Below are 17,484 nucleotides of genomic sequence, written 5' to 3'. Positions count from 1 at the left end.
TGGTGTATTTCCTAGTGTGTTTCCTGTGTGATTAACACTTAGTTCTCAGTGTGTTTCTGGAGCACATATTGCCGAGTATGTTTCTGTGATTTTAGGCTAAAGTACTTGTTTTTCTTTTTCCCCACAGGGCTTGCTTTGACTCTTTCCAGATACAACATCTTACAATGTGGTTGACTACTGACTACATTTCAGATGTCATTTATATTCTTGACATCTTTGTCAGACTCAGGACAGGTTTGTGCACATAGTTTTCTGCAAACAATCACTTTTTTCACTAGTGTTGTTTCGTGGTGTCAAACACTACCATCAGCCAGAGCTGTCCAGTGTAAAAACTGTTCAGTGAGTGTGATACTGCAGTGTTGACAGTGACAGTGAGCATACTACAATGTTGACAGTGAGGATACTGCAGTTTTGATAGTCACAGTGGGGATTCCGCAAAGTCAACAGTGACTGTTGGGATTCTGCAGTTAAACTGCAACAGTGGGAATATTTCAGTGTCCTCAGTGATAGTGTAATACTTCAATATTGTCAGTAATGGTTTGATATGCAGTGCCGTGAGTGACAGTACAATATTGCAGTTTCAATAGGGGCGGTAGGACTCTTCATTGTTGTCAGAGACATTGAAATACTGCAATATTATCAGTGACTGTGAGGACACTGCAGTGTTGAAGGTGACAGAGTGATACCCCACTATCAACAGTGATGGTGAGAATAACAGTGCTGAGTAAACTAATGGGGTTAAAGGCTGACAACTCCACAAGGCCTGATAATCTACATTGCCGAATACTAAAGGAAGATGCCTTGGAAATATTAGATACAATGGCGGTCATCTTCCAAAATTCTATAGATTCTTCAGCAGGTCCTACAAATTGGAGAGTGAAAAATGTACCCACACTATTTAAAGGTTGATGGAAATAAAAACAAACAGAAATATAGACCAGTTAGCCTTACACCAGTAATGGGGAAATTGCTCAAAACTATTATAAAAGACATGATAACAGAACCTTTTAAATATAACAGGGTGTAGAGCTGGATGAACACAGCAGGCCAAGCAGCATCAGAGGAGCAGGAAGGCTGACGTTTCGAGCCTAGACCCTTTTTCAGAAATGGAGGAGGGGAAGAGGAGTCTGAAATAAATAGGGAGAAGGGGAGGTGGATAGAAGATGGATAGAGAAGAAGATAGGTGGAGAGGAGGCAGACAGGTCAAAGAGGCAGGGATGGAGCCAGTAAAGGTGAGTGTAGGTGGGGAGTTAGGGAGGAGATAGGTCAGTCCAGGGAGGACGGACAGGTCAAGGGGGCGGGATGAGGTTAGTAGGTAGGAGATGGGGATGGGGCTTGAGGTGGGAGGAGGGGATAGGTGGCAGGAAGGACAGGTTAGGGAGGTGGGAACAAGCTGGGCTAGTTTTGGGATACAGTAGGGGGAGGGGAGATTTTGAAGCTTGTGAAGTCCACATTGATACCATTGGGCTACATGGTTCCCATGCTGAATATGAGATGCTGTTTCTGCATTCTTCGGGTGGTATCGTTGTGGCACTGCAGGAGGCCCAAGATGGACATGTCATCTGAGGAATGGGAGGCGGAGTTGAAATGGCTCGTGACTGGGAGGTGCAGTTGTTTAGTGCAAACTGGTGTTCTGCAAAGTGGAGCCCAAGCCTCTGCTTAGTTTCACCGATGTTGAGGAGGCCACAACGGGAACAGCAGATACAGTATACCACATTATCAGATGTGCAGGTGAACATCTGCTTGATGTGGAAGGTCTTCTTGTGGCCTGGGTTGGGGGTGAGGGGGGAGGTGTAGGGCAGGTGTAGCACTTCCTGCAGTTCGTCTCTCTGGAAAGGAGATAAGGGTGGGGAAGGAAAAATGTGTTTGGTGGTTGGGTCCGATTGCAGACGGCAGAAGCATCGGAGCATGATGTGTTGGATTATAGTTGCAAAATATCAACATGATAAGACAAATAGGTTTATGAAAAGCAAAAACATTATGCTTGATAAACCTAAAACCTACATTTTTTTGAAAATGCAATAAGTGGAATAGATAAAGAAAAACTAGTGGATATAGTGTATTTGGATTTTCAGAAAGCTTTTGCAGTGTTGATAGTGACAGAGGAGATATTGCAGTATTGTGAGTAACAGTGTGGATGCTGCATAGTTGTTAGTGATAAAAGGGATGCTGCATGTTGATAGTGAGAGAACATGGAAGAGTGCTGCACAGGCACATGTCCTTCGGCCCACCATGTCTCTGCCGACCATGATGCTATTCTAAATGAATCCAAATGCCTACTCATAGTCTGTATCTCTCCACTCCCTGCCTGTTCATGTATCAGTCTCGATGCCTCTTCAACTTTGCAGTCATATCTGCCTCCTTCACTTCCCTTGGCAGTACATTCCAGTCACCTGTCATCCTCTGTTTAAATTTTTTTTTCACATCTCCATTAAACTTTCCCTGTTACACTTGTGCCTCCTAGTATTTGAAATCTCCACCCTGGGAAAAAGGATCTGTCTCTCTACCCTAACCATGCCTCTTGTAATTTTATACACTTCTATCATAGAACATAGAAAATTAAACTATACAACGCAGAACAGGCCCTTCGGCCCTCGATGTTGCGCCGACCTGTGAACTAATCTAAGCCCATCCCCCTACACTATCCCATCATCATCCATTTGCTTATCCAAGGACTGTTTAAATGCCTCTAATGTGACTGAGTTAACTACATTGGCAGGCACCCTTATCACTCTCTGAGCAAAGAACCTGCTTCTGACATCTGTCTTAAATCTATCACCCCTCAATTTGTAGCTATGCCCCCTTGTACAAGCTAAAGTCCTCATCCTCGGAAAAAGACTCTCACTGTCCACCCTATCTAATCCTCTGATCATCTTGTATGTCTCTATTAAATCCCCTCTTAGCCTTCTTCTCTCCAATGAGAACAGACCCAAGTTCCTCAGCCTTTCTTCATAGGGCCTGCGCTCCAGACTAGGCAACATCCTGGAAAATCTCCTCTGCACCTTTTCCAATGCTTCCACATCCTTCCTGTAATGGGGCGACCAGAACTGCACGCAATATTCCAAATGAGGCCGCACTAGCATTTTGTACAGTTGCAGCATGACATCATGGTCTGGAACTCAATCCCTCTACCAATAAAACCTAACACACTGAAAGCCTTCTTAACAGCACTATCAACCTGGGTGGCAACTTTCAGGGATCTATGTACGTGGACACCAAGATCCTTCTGCACATCCACACTACCAAGAATTGCTCCACTGACCCAGAATTCTGCGTTCCTGCCTATCAGGTTGCCCTTGAGCCTCCAACGCTTTAGTGAAAACAATTCACGGTTGTTCAACCTCCCCTTAGAGCTAATGCAGTCCAATTAAGGCAACAACTTGGTAAATTTCTTCTGCACTCTGTTCAAGACCTCCACATCCTTCCTATAGTGCAGTGATCAAAACTGCCCAAGTACTCCAAATGTGGCCTAACTAAAGTCTTATACAGTTGCAAGATGTTTTGTCAGCTTTTATACACAATGCCCCAACTGAAGAAGGCAAGTATGCCATATGTCTTCTTTACCACCTGTTGTCAGTGACAGTGGAGATACTGCAGTGTTGACAGTGACTGTTGGGATATTGCAGCATTAGTAGTGATAATGAGAATGCTGCAGTGTCATCAATAAGAGTGCGACATTCCAGTGTTGTCCGTTACAGTGCGATGCTGTAGTGTCATCAGTGGCAGTGGGACATTGCAATATTGTCAGTGATTGTGGCATAATACAGTGCCTCAGTAATAGCGTGATTGTGCAGTGACAGCAGTGTTAGTGAAGATACTGTAATGTTGATAGTCACAGATCAGTACTGCAGTGTCAACAGTAACTGTGAGGACACTGCAATGTCAACAGGGAGCGTGCAACACTGCAGTGTTGTCAGTTACAGTGGTGATACTGCATTGTTGACAGTGTTAGTGGGGATATTACAATGTTGATAGTGGAAGTGAGAATACTGCAGTGTTGACAGTGACAGTAGGAATATTGCAGTGTTGAGAGTGATAGTGGGGATGCTGCAGTTTTTAGTGTGATTGTGAAGATACTGCAGTATTAACATTGACTGTTTGGATAGTGCAGTTAAACAGCATGAGTGCGAATATCAGTATTGTCAGTGACAGTATGATACTGTAGTGTCAAGAGTGGCAGTACAACACTGCATTATCAGTGACATTGAGATACTGCAGTATCATTAATGATAGTGAGGACACTGCACTGTTGACAGTGACAGTGGGGATGCTGCTGTGTTAACAGTGACCTCAAGAATGTTGCAGTGTTGACAGTGACGGGGGGATACTGCAGTGTTGAGTGTAACAGTGAGCGTATTGCAGTGTTGGTAGTGATAGTGGGGATATTGCAGTGTTAACATTGAACAATACAGTACAGGAACGGGCTCTTTAGCCCACCATGTCTATGCTGACCATGATGCCATTCTAAACTAATCCCACCTGCTTGCACATGGTCCCTATCCTTCTATTCTCTGCCTGTTGTGTCAGTCTAAATGTTGTTCAAACTTTGCTATCATATCTGTCTCTATTACCTTTTTCTATCATTGTATTCCAGGCATCTATCACCCTGTGTGTAAAAACCTTTCCTTGCATATCTCCTTTAAACTTTCCCCTCTCATCTTAAACCCGTGTACCATTGTATTTGTCATTTCTCCCCTGGGAAAAAGACTCTGTCTCTACACTTTATCCATGCCTCTCTTAATTTTATATACTTCTATCAGGTTGCTCCTCAGCTTTCAACACTTTAGTGAAAACATTCCAAGTTTATCCAATCTCTTCTTAGAGTTAATACTCTCCAAATCAAGGCAACATCCAGGGAAACATTTTCTGCATCTTCTCCAAAGCCTCCACATCCTTCCTAAGTTGCAGCAACCAGACTGTGCACAATACCCCAAATCTGGCCTAACTCAACAGTTGCAACATGACTTGCCAACTTGTACACTCAATATCCCAACTGATGAAGGTAAGTTGGCTGAAAGCCTTCTTTACCACTTGTTGATAGTGACAATGGGGATGCTGCAATGTTGACAGTGACAAGGAGGAGGCTGCAGAGTGATACTGACAATAGGGATACTGCAGTCTTCACACTGTCAGCGGAGATGCTGCAGCTTTGAGAGTAACATTGTGATACTGAAGTATCAACAGTGACTGTGGGTTATTGCTGTGATGGTAAGGATTCTGCAGGTTTGTTAATGACAGTGTTTTCCATCACTGTAATACTGCAGTGTCAGCAGTGACAGTGGGATACTGCAGTGTGAAGAGCAGCACTGCAGTGTTGATAATGATACAGGGGGTACTGCAGGGTTTACAGTAACAGTCCAATGTGCAGTGTTCACAACGAATGTGTGATACTGCAATTTCAACAGTAATGGTGGGATACAGTCATGTTGTCAGTGACACCGTGGATGCTACAGCATTGGTAGTGCTAGTGGGGGTACTGCAGTGTTGTCGGCAGTGAGAGTGGGGATGTGGCTGCATCCACAATGACGTTGATGATACTGCAGTGTTGAGAGTGACAGTGAGGGTACTGCATTGTTGACCATTGACCGTGAGGGTGTGATACTGCACTATCAACAATGATAGTGGGATACAGCATTGTCGAAAGTGACAGTATGATTCTGCCGCCAGGAATGACAGGCCATTACTGCAGTATCAAAAGTGACAGTGCAATACTACAATGTTATCAGTGACAATGCAATTCTACAGTGTTGTCAGCAACTGGTGGGATACAGCAGTGTTGTCAGTGTGGTGTGATACTACACAGTTGTTAGAGTGATTCTATAGTTTCGTCAAAGACAAATCTGCTGAAAGCCTTATTTACCACCTGTTGATAATGACAATGGGGAATGCTGCAATGTTGAGGGTGATTATTCAGCTACTGCAGTGAAGGTGAGAATACTGCAGTATCACCAGTGACAGTAGAAATGCTGCAGTCATAACAGTAACTGCTACAGTGTGATCAGCAATGGTATTGAGACTGCAGTGTTGACAGTGACATTGGGGATGGTGCAATGTCAACAGTAACAGTGAGAAGACTGCAGTGTCAACAATGACAATGAGCGGACGGCAGTGTGGACAGCGATAGTGGGCAGCCTGCGGTATTTTCAATGACAGTGGGGTTACTGCAGCGTTGATAATTGCAAACTTCCAAGTTATAAATAGTGGAATTATGTATTTCATTGTATTTTCTTTACAGGATGTGCATCATTGTTTGGGTCAAGATTTATTGCACATCCCTAGGTATCCTGGTGAAGATGACAGTGAGCCGCCTTCTTGAACCACTATGGTCCATGTGTTGTAGTTATTCCCACAACGTCATAAGAGAGGTAGTTCTAGGATCTCAACCCATTTTCAGTGAAGGAACAACAATATATTTCCAAGTCAGGATAACGAGTGGCTTGAGGGGAAACCTTGCAGAAAGTGGTGTTCCCATGTATCTGCTACCTTTCTAGATGAAAATGATTGTGGGTCGGGAAGGTGCTATCTAAGGATCTATGGTGTAGTTCTTCAATGACAGTGTGGATGGTCTGCACTGCTGCTACTGTACAGGAATTTTAATTAAGAGACTGAGGCTAATGTTATGGGGGCATGGGTCCAAAACCCTAGCATAGCAGCTGGTAGATTTAAAATGTAATCAATAAAAACCTAGATTTGAAAACTCAACTTGTTTGCGGTTAAACAGGAAACCACTGTTGATGATCATAAAATCCCATCTGGTTTACTAAAGTCCTTTAGGCAAGAAAATCTACCATCCTTATCTTTTTTGGCCTACGTACTCCAGGCTCACAACAATGTGGTCTAACCAGCCGATCCATACTAAACCTTTGCAAAGTATAAGAAAGAAAGATTGTGATGGAACTTCATAAACCACTGGTCACCAATCACCTAGAGGATTGTCAATTATTTTGGAGAACATACCTGAGAGGAGATGTAACTGGATGAGAAAGGTTAACAGGAAGTGTCCCAAGATATTGCAGGGCTGAGCGTATTCTATTATTAGAACAAAGGAACATGAGGGCTCAGAACATAGAGAACAGTGCAGAAGATCAAGTAGACAAGTTGGTGCAGTGGGCAGTGAAACGGCAGGTGAAGTTCAATGAAGACAAATGTGAGATGATTCATTTTGCTACAAATAACATGGAAAGATAGGATAAAATAAAGCCTACTATTCTAAAAGGGGTACAGGAACATAGAAATGTGGGTTTATTTGTACATAAAGCATTAAAAGTAGCAAGTCAAGTAGAGAGAACTACTAATAATATATTCAGCATTCCAAGCATCATGAATATGGGCACAGAGTAGGGAGGTTGTGATGAATTTAAATAAAACACAAAGTACTGGAGAAAGTCAACAGGCCTGGCATCATCTGTGAACAGAGAAACAAATAATTTTGAGGAACAAAGAACTCTGGCTCACCCCACATAGATTCTGACTGAAGTTTCATTTTTTGAGTTTTGAATCTACCCACGATCACAGGCATCTCTGTGATGTACAACACTACTCATCACATTCTGAAATTCGCATTCAGAGCCATGTTAGCTATATACACACTCTCAGCCTCTTTTTCCATTAGTGCCACCTTATGCTGGCTCAGGGCTGCCCTGGCTCCAGTTTCACTTCAATTTCCAGTTTTTAAAATGCTATAACAAGAAAATTATTCTCTTCCTTTTGTACATTAAGTAACACAAGTTTCAACAACTCAGGAATACCGATGTCCATCTGGAACTTGGCTCCTCATCTCATCTCTCTGACTTCAGCCCCTCGCCTAATTCACCTCTTGTCAGATATTTGCTACTTCCTCTGGTTTACTGTTCTCTGATGCTGGACGTTCTATGCTCAGCAAAGGAGTTCATTTTGTCCCTCTGCGCCCTGCAAATCAATGAATTTCAGCCACAACATGACGTCGAGGTCATCTTCCTCCACCTCTGTGCTATCTGTTTGGACAATGTGTTGCAATAACACTATTCTTCTCAGTATCCAAACAAGTTCATATTCCCTGTGATAATGGGAACTGCAGATGCTGGAGAATCCAAGATAACAAAGTGTGGAGCTGGATGAACACAGCAGGCCAAGCTGCATCTCAGGAGCCCAAAAGCTGACGTTTCGGGCCCAGACCCTTCCTCAGTTCATTTCCAAGTTCATATTCCCTGTTCTGTTCTATATCATCCCTGGTGATTATACGACAAAAAGCTAATTTTGGCCAGACTGAATCCAGTATTACCCACCAATTGTTCCCAAAGCCAATACTTTTATCCAGTCAGTCATTTTATCACTGCACCCAGAATAGGAGCATGAATACATCATTGAGCTCGTTGAACCAATCATGGCCTATCTGTGATAACAAAGTGTGGGGCTGGATGAACACAGCAGGCCAAGCAACATCTTAGGAGCACAAAAGCTGACGTTTCAGGCCTAGACCGTTCATCAGAAAAGCCCATCTGTAACCAGATACCATGTACACCCGTTTACCCAATATTTCTCATGATTTTTGGCTTGCCAATGTCTACCTGTTGCCTGCCACTTCAATGTACTTACTTGCACCCTGGCCAATATCTCTGTCTCCGGCTTGCTACAGTGTTCCATTGAAGCCCAGCGCAAGCTGGAGGAACAACACTTCGTTTTCCGCTTGGGAACCCTACAGCCCACCAGATTCAATATTGAGTTCAATAATTTTAGAGCCTAAACTCCCCCATGTCCCAGCTCCCCACCCCACATACCAGGCCTTGTTACCACACAGCCTGCTACTAGACACCCTCTGTTGTTAGTTATTAACAGTCCCCATTAACAACTATTCACCCTCTCGGTCTGATCGTTAGCTACTCCTTTGTCTGTCCAACTGTCTTTTTCTTGCTCGTTGGGCTCTATCATTTCGTTTACTCCCTACCCCACCCACCTCTCTATTTTCTGCATATAAACTGACGTTTTCCCAGTCACTATCAGTTCTGAGGAAGGGTCACCGGACCCGAAACATTAACTCTTTTTTCTCCTCCACAGATGCTGCTACACCTGCTGAGCTTTTCCAGCAACTTTGTTTTTGTTCAATAACTTTACAGCCTGATTCCGTCCTTCCACGTTCTTTTACCCTTCCTGATCTTGTTGTGCCATGAGTTACTTTTAGCACAACCAACCCATTCTCTCCTACTTTCAGCTCTCATTATCATTTTAACTATTCTTCTGTTCTAGCCTATGATCTATAATCCTTTTCTCCGCCTACCTCTTTCATATCTCTCTCTCTCTCTCTCTCTCACTCTCACTGTCTGGGCTCCATTTCCATCTCTCTGTTTCAGCAGGCCATCCTACCCCAAATCATCTTCAACATAAATACCATATTTTCCTTGCTGATGAAGAGTCACCAGAGTTAGCATTAACTCTGCTTTCTCTTCACTGATGCTGCCAGACTTACAAAGTTATGTTAGCAATTTCTGTTTTTGTTTCAGATTTCCAGCATCTCCAATTCTTAGTTTTATTAAAGAGTTCCTCTTCTTCAGAATTCTGAGGTGGAGTCAGACCAGACTCAAAATGTTAACTCCATTTCTCTCTCCACACATACTGCGAGACTGCTGAGTATCTCTCGCATTCCCTGTTTAAGTTCAGACCTCCAGCATCTTCACTATTTTGCTCTTCTGATTACGCTGCACTTGTGTAGGATTACATAGTGTCATACAGCATGGTAACAGATCTTCCAGTCTAACTCATCTGTGTTGAACAGACATCCCAATCTGACCTAGACCCATTTGCCAGCATATGCCCATATTCTTCTAAACCTTCCTATTCATTTACCCATCCAGATGCCTTTTAAATGTTGTAATTGAACCCACTGCTATCACTTCCTCTGGTAGCTTGTTCCATACATGCACCACCCTCTGCATGAAAAAGTTACCCTTCAGTCATTTTTAAATCTTTCCCCCTCATCTTAAACTTATGCTTTCCACTGACTTCACACAGAGTCAACGAAAACAGAAGTTGCTGGAAAAGCACAGTAGGACTGCCAGCATCTGTGGAAAAAAAAGTCAGGGTTAATGTTCAGGCTCTGAGAAAGGTCACTGGACCCGAAACGTTAACCTTCATTTTTTTCTTTACAGGTGCTGTCAGTCTTGCTGAGCTTTCCCAGCAACTCCTGTTTTTGTTCCTGATATACAGCATCTGCAGTTCTTTCGGAGTAATGTATACAGTTGCAGGAACCACGCTGTGGGAGAAATGGGAATGCAGAAGACGTTTATGAGGAGGGCCCAGAAATGCTGAGCTTTCCAGTAACTTTATTTTTGTTCCAGAAATGGGGAACTTCAGTAAGGATTTAGCAGCAGCACCTCGGAGAGCTGGGAAAGGAGGGACTTTTTTTGCCCTCAGGTATATAAATGAGTGTTTTCTAAAGCTGAGACCCTGCCCTTGTATCAGAGATAATGGGAACTGCAGATGCTGGAGAATCCAAGATAATAAAATGTGAGGCTGGATGAACACAGCAGGCCAAGCAGCATCTCAGGAGCACAAAAGCTGACGTTTCGGGCCTAGACCCTTCATCAGAGAGGGGGATGGGGTGAGGGTTCTGGAATAAATAGGGAGAGAGGGGGAGGCGGACCGCAGATGGAGAGAAAAGAAGATAGGTGGAGAGAGTATAGGTGGGGAGGGGATAGGTCAGTCCAGGGAAGACGGACAGGTCAAGGAGGTGGGATGAGGTTAGTAGGTAGATGGGGGTGTGGCTTGGGGTGGGAGGAAGGGATGGGTGAGAGGAAGAACAGGTTAGGGAGGCAGAGACAGGTTGGACTGGTTTTGGGATGCAGTGGGTGGGGGGGAAGAGCTGGGCTGGTTGTGTGGTGCAGTGGGGGGAGGGGACGAACTGGGCTGGTTTTGGGATGCAGTTGGGGAAGGGGAGATTTTGAAACTGGTGAGGTCCACGTTGATACCATTAGGCTGCAGGGTTCCCAGGCGGAATATGAGTTGCTGTTCCTGCAACCTTCGGGTGGCATCATTGTGGCACTGCAGGAGGCCCATGATGGACATGTCATCTAAAGAATGGGAAGGGGAGTGGAAATGTTTTGCGACTGGGAGGTGCAATTGTTTGTTGCGAACTGAGCGGAGGTGTTCTGCAAAGCGGTCTCCAAGCCTCTGCTTGGTTTCCCCAATGTAGAGGATGCCACACCGGGTACAGTGGATGCAGTATACCAGATTGGCAGATGTGCAGGTGAACCTCTGCTTAATGTGGAATGTCATCTTGGGGCCTGGGATTGGGGTGAGGGAGGAGGTGTGGGGGCAAGTGTAGCATTTCCTGCGGTTGCAGCGGAAGGTGCCGGGTGTGACGGGGTTGGAGGGCAGTGTGAAGCGAACAAGGGAGTCACGGAGAGAGTGGTCTCTCTGGAAAGCAGACAGGGGTGGGGATGGAAAAATGTCTTGGGTGGTGGGGTCGGTTTGTAGATGGCGGAAGTGTCGGAGGATGATGCGTTGTATCCGGAGGTTGGTGGGGTGGTGTGTGAGAACGAAGGGGATCCTCTTTGGGCGGTTGTGGCGGGGGCGGGGTGTGAGGGATGTGTTGCGGGAAATACGGGAGACGCGGTCAAGGGCGTTCTCGATCACTGTGGGGGGAAAGTTGCGGTCCTTGAAGAACTTGGACATCTGGGATGTGCGGGAGTGGAATGTCTTATCGTGGGAGCAGATGCGGCGGAGGCGGAGGAATTGGGAATTGGGGGTGGTATTTTTGCAGGAGGGTGGGTGGGAGAGGGTGTATTCTAGGTAGCTGTGGGAGTCGGTGGGCTTGAAATGGACATCAGTTACAAGCTGGTTGCCTGAGATGGGGACTGAGAGATCCAGGAAGGTGAGGGATGTGCTGGAGATGGCCCAGGTGAACTGAAGGTTGGGGTGGAAGGTGTTGGTGAAGTGGATGAACTGTTCGAGCTCCTCTGGGGAGCAAGAGGCGGCGCCGATACAGTCATCAATGTACCGGAGGAAGAGGTGGGGTTTGGGGCCTGTGTAGGTGCGGAAGAGGGACTGTTCCACGTAACCTACAAAGAGGCAGGCATAGCTGGGGCCCATGCGGGTGCCCATGGCCACCCCCTTAGTCTGTAGGAAGTGGGGGAGTCAAAAGAGAAGTCGTTGAGGGTGAGGACGAGCTCGGCTAGGCGGATGAGGGTGTCGGTGGAGGGGAACTGGTCGGGCTTGAGGGACAGGAAGAAGCGGAGGGCCTTGAGGCCATCTGCATGCGGAATGCAGGTGTATAAGGACTGGACGTCCATGGTGAATATGAGGTGTTGGGGGCCAGGGAATTGGAAGTCCTGGAGGAGGTGGAGGGCGTGGGTGGTGTCACGGACGTAGGTGGGGAGTTCCTGGACCAAAGGGGAGACAATGGAGTCCAGATAGGTGGAGATGAGTTCGGTGGGGCAGGAGCAGGCTGAGACGATGGGTCGACCAGGGCAGGCAGGTTTGTGGATTTTGGGAAGGAGATAGAAACGGGCCGTGCGGGGTTGGGGAACAATGAGGTTGGAGGCTGTGGGTGGGAGGTCCCCTGAGGTGATGAGGTCATGAATGGTGTTGGAGATGATGGTTTGGTGCTCGGGTGTGGGGTCATGATCGAGGGGGTGGTAGGAGGTGGTGTCAGAGAGTTGGTGTCTGGCCTCGGTGATGTAGAGGTCAGTGTGCCATACTACCACTGCGCCAGCCTTGTCTGCGGGTTTGATGGTGAGGTTGGGGTTGGAGCGGAGGGAGCGGAGGGCTGCCCGTTCTGCGGGGGAGAGGTTGGAGTGGGTGAGAGGGGTGGAGAGGTTGAGGCGGTTAATGTCTCGACGGCAGTTGGAGATGACGAGGTCGAGGGAGGGTAGGAGGCCTGGGGGTGGTGTCCAGGAGGAGGACTTGTGTTGGAAGCGGGTGAAGGGGTCAGTGGAGGGAGGGTTAGGCTCCCGGTTGAAGAAGTAGGCATGGAGGCGAAGACGGTGGAAAAACTGCTCTATGTCCAATCGTGACTGGTATTCGTTGATGTGTGGTTGTAGGGGGACAAAGGTGAGCCCCTTACTAAGGACTGACCGTTCGTCCTCAGTTAGTGGGAGGTCTGGGGGGGATGGTGAAGATGCGGCAGGGCTCAGTGTGGCTGTCTTCTCTGGGGTTGCTGGCTGTGGAGGTTGTGGGCAGAGCGACGAGGTCGTCGGCTGTGGGCGGGGTTCTGTCGGCGTCGGCCGTGGGCGGGGTTCTGTCGGCGTCGGCCGTGGGCGGGGTTCCGTCGGTGTCAGCCGTGGGCGGGGTTCCGTCGGCGGTTGGAGGATCGGGGTGGGCGGCAGCAGCTGCGGCGAGGGTGGTGTGTGAGGTGTTGTACCTGGAAGTGGAGGTGGTGACTGCAGCAGCGGTTCCGGAAGTGGTGTGGCCGATGGAGGCGGATGTGACGTCATCGGTGGGGTCTCCGGCCGTGTCCTCATGGTCAATGGCAGCGGGTGCATGGTGGGGGAGGGGCAGGGACAGACTCGGGATTTGGGAGGCGCAGGAATCCTCTGGTGGGTGGCAGGGGCCAGTGACTTTGTTGTACTTACGATTTTTGGTGTCCAGTAAAGCTGAGTGGAACTGGGTGTTCAGTCTGTTGATCCTGCAGAGGATAAAAAACAGCAGAGGTCCTCTGCAGGTCTGGGAGAGGGAGGCTCTGAGCTGGGGCAGGCTGGATTGCAGTGCCTGGAGGTGCCGGCGCATGGCCGCGAGTGCTCCCCAGAGGAGCTCAAACAGTTCATCGTCTTCACCAACACCTTCCACCCCAACCTTCAGTTCACCTGGGCCATCTCCAGCACATCCCTCACCTTCCTGGACCTCTCAGTCTCCATCTCAGGCAACCAGCTTGTAACTGATGTCCATTTCAAGCCCACCGACTCCCACAGCTACCTAGAATACACCTCCTCCCACCCACCCTCCTGCAAAAATTCCATCCTCTATTCCCAATTCCTCCGCCTCCGCCGCATCTGCTCCCACGATAAGACATTCCACTCCCGCACATCCCAGATGTCCAAGTTCTTTAAGGACCGCAACTTCCCCCCACAGTGATCGAGAACGCCCTTGACCGCGTCTCCCGTATTTCCCGCAACACATCCCTCACACCCCGCCCCCGCCACAACCGCCCAAAGAGGATCCCCTTCATTCTCACACACCACCCCACCAACCTCCGGATACAATGCATCATCCTCCGACATTTCCGCCATCTACAATCTGACCCCACCACCCAAGACATTTTTCCATCCCCACCCCTGTCTGCTTTCCGGAGAGACCACTCTCTCCGTGACTCCCTTGTTCGCTCCACACTGCCCTCCAGCCCCACCACACCCGGCACCTTCCCCTGCAACCGCAGGAAATGCTACACCTGCCCCCACACCTCCTCCCTCACCCCTATCCCAGGCCCCAAGATGACATTCCACATTAAGCAGAGGTTCACCTGCACATCTGCCAATGTGGTATACTGCATCCACTGTACCCGGTGTGGCTTCCTCTACATTGGGGAAACCAAGCGGAAGCTTGGAGACCGCTTTGCAGAACACCTCCGCTCAGTTCGCAACAAACAACTGCACCTCCCAGTCGCAAAACATTTCCACTCCCCCTCCCATTCTTTAGATGACATGTCCATCATGGGCCTCTTGCAGTGCCACAATGATGCCACCCGAAGGTTGCAGGAACAGCAACTCATTTTCCGCCTGGGAACCCTGCAGCCTAATAGTATCAATGTGGACTTCACCAGTTTCAAAATCTCCCCTTCCCCTACTGCATCCCTGAACCAGCCCAGTTCGTCCCCTCCCCCCACTGCACCACACAACCAGCCCAGCTCTTCCCCCCCACCCAATGCATCCCAAAACCAGTCCAACCTGTCTCTGCCTCCCTAACCTGTTCTTCCTCTCACCCATCCCTTCCTCCCACCCCAAGCCACACCCCCATCTACCTACTAACCTCATCCCACCTCCTTGACCTGTCCATCTTCCCTGGACTGACCTATCCCCTCCCCACCTCCCCACCTATCTTCTTTTCTCTCCATCTTCAGTCCGCCTCCCCCCTCTCCCTATTTATTCCAGAACCCTCACCCCATCCCCCTCTCTGATGAAGGGTCTAGGCCCAAAACGTCAGCTTTTGTGCTCCTGAGATGCTGCTTGGCCTGCTGTGTTCACCCAGCCTCACATTTTATTACCGTCCCCTTGTAGGGCCTCCCACCCATCCACCTCCCCTAACCTTCTAAACCAGGGACAAATCAGGTAAGCTTCCTTTCTTTTTTTCACTTTCTGATAGGGGGCCTAGCAGGGATGGCATTGCAGGGAGAGAAAGTTCCTCCTGCATGATGTTTGAGGTGAGGGACGCCATTAGTGTCCCATCCAAGTACATCTGCACGAAGTGCACCCAACTCTTGCTCCTCCAAGACCGCGTTAGGGAACTGGAGTGGGAGCTGGATGAACTTCGGATCATTTGGGAGGCAGAGTCTGTGAAAGATAAGAGTTACAGGGAAGCAGTCACTCCTAGGCACGAAGAAAGCTGGGTAACTGTTAGAAGGGGGAAAGAACAGTCAGTGCAGGGATCCTCTGTGGTCGTTCCCCTGAAAAACAGGTATACCGTTATGGATGCTGTTGGGGAGAACGACCTACCAGGGGCATGCACTGGGGTGCAGGTCTCTGGCACAGAGTCTGTCCCTCTTGCACAGAAGGGAATGGGGGATAGGAGGAGAGTGATAGTCATTGGGGACTCAATAGTTCGAGGGTCAGATAGAAGGTTTACTGGGAATGAAAGAGACTCACCGTTGGTGTGTTGCCTCCCAGGTGTCAGGGTCCGTGATGTCTCGGATCGTGTCTTTGGGGTCCTGAAGGGAGAGGGTGATCAGCCTCAAGTCATAGTCCACATAGGTACCAACGACATAGGTAGAAAGAGGGATAGGGATGTAAGGCAGGATTTCAGGGAGCGAGGGTGGAAGCTGAGAGCTAGAACAAACAGAGTTGTTATCTCTGGTTTGTTTCCCGTACCATGGGATAGCGAGGCGAAGAACAGGGAGAGATATCAGCTGAACACGTGGCTGCAAGGATGGTGCAGGAGGGAGAGTTTCAGGTGTATGGATAATTGGGGCTCATTCTGGGGAAGGTGGGACCTCTACAAACAGGACAGTCTTCACTTGAACCAGACGAGTACTAATATCCTGGGTGGGAAATTTGCTAGTGCTTTTCAGGTGGATTTAAACTAGCTCAGCAAGGGGATGGGAAGCCGTGGTGTAGTTCCAGTACACAGGGGTTGAGAGTAGGGAGGACATGGACAGGATTTCACAGTCACAGGAGTGTGCTGGCAGACAGCAAGCTGGTTTGAAGTGTGTCTACTTTAACACCAGGAGTATCCGGAATAAGGTAGGTGAGCTTGCAGCATGGATAGGTACCTGGGACTTCAATGTTGTGGCCATTTTGGAGACGTGGACAGAGCAAGGTCAGGAATGGATGTTGCAGGTTCCAGGGTTTCGATCTTTCATAAAGATCAGAGGTGGTGGTAAGTGGGGGGTGGGGGGTGGCTTTGTTAGTCAAGGACAGTGTAACGGTGGCTGAAAGAACTTTTGATGAGGATTCGTCTGCTAAGGTGGTATGGGCTGAGGTCAGAAACAGGACAGGAGAGGTCACACTGCTGGGAGTTTTTTTATAGGCCTCCGCAAAGTTCCAAGGATGTGGAGGGGAGGATTGGCAAAACGTTTCAGGGCAGGAGTGAAAGGAACAGGGCGGTCATTATGGGAGACTTCAACTTCCCCAACACTGACTGGAAATGCTACAACTCTACTACGTCGGATGGATCAGTTTTTGTCTGATGTGTGCTGGAGGGTTTCCTGACACAGTATTTCAAAGGGCCGACAAGAGGAGAGACCACACACTGGATCTGGTATTTGGTAAAGAACCAGGCCAGGTGTTTGATTTAATGGTAGGTGAGCACTTTGGAAGAGTGACCATAATTTGGTTACATTTAGTTGAGCGACGGAAAGGGATAGGAACATGCCACACGGCATGAGTTATAGATGGGAGAAGGGCAATTTTAATGCGATTAGGCAAGACTTAGGAGGCATAGAATGGGGTAGCAAAATGCATGGGATGAGGACAATCGAAATGTGGAGCTGGTTTAAGTAACAGATATTGCGTGTCCTTGATAGGTATGTCCCTGTCAGGCAGGGAGGAAGTGATAAGGTAAGGGAACCGTGGTTTACTAAAGAAATTGTATCTCTTGTTAAGCAGAAGAGGGAGGCTTATGTGACGTTGAGACGAGATGGTTCAGATGAGGCGATAGAGAGTTACAGATTAGCTAGGAAGGGTTTAAAGAGAGAGTTAAGAAGAGCAAGGAGCGGACATGAGCAGTCATTAGCAGGTAGAATAAAGGAGAACCCTAAAGCTTTCTATAGGTATGTGAGGAATAAAAGAATGACTCGGGTAAGAATAGGGCCATTCAAAGACAGAAGTGGGAAGTTGTGTGTGGACCCAGTGGAGATCGGCGAGG

The 17,484-nt window shown here is 48.0% G+C and overlaps 1 protein-coding gene across 1 annotated transcript in view; it reads left to right on the top strand.

Moving 5' to 3' along the window:
• LOC125459006 (cyclic nucleotide-gated olfactory channel-like) overlaps positions 1-17,484 on the top strand; it is a 126,813-nt gene that overhangs the window by 103,763 nt on the left and 5,566 nt on the right. Inside the window, exon 6 of the mRNA XM_048544879.2 lies at positions 128-234. Within this exon, the coding sequence (XP_048400836.1) occupies positions 128-234 (107 nt within the window). The remainder of the gene's footprint in view (positions 1-127; positions 235-17,484) is intronic.

The sequence above is a fragment of the Stegostoma tigrinum genome, chromosome 15 (assembly GCF_030684315.1).
Source record: "Stegostoma tigrinum isolate sSteTig4 chromosome 15, sSteTig4.hap1, whole genome shotgun sequence".
Taxonomy (NCBI): Eukaryota; Metazoa; Chordata; class Chondrichthyes; order Orectolobiformes; family Stegostomatidae; genus Stegostoma; species Stegostoma tigrinum.
This window is presented reverse-complemented; position numbering and strand designations above follow the sequence as displayed.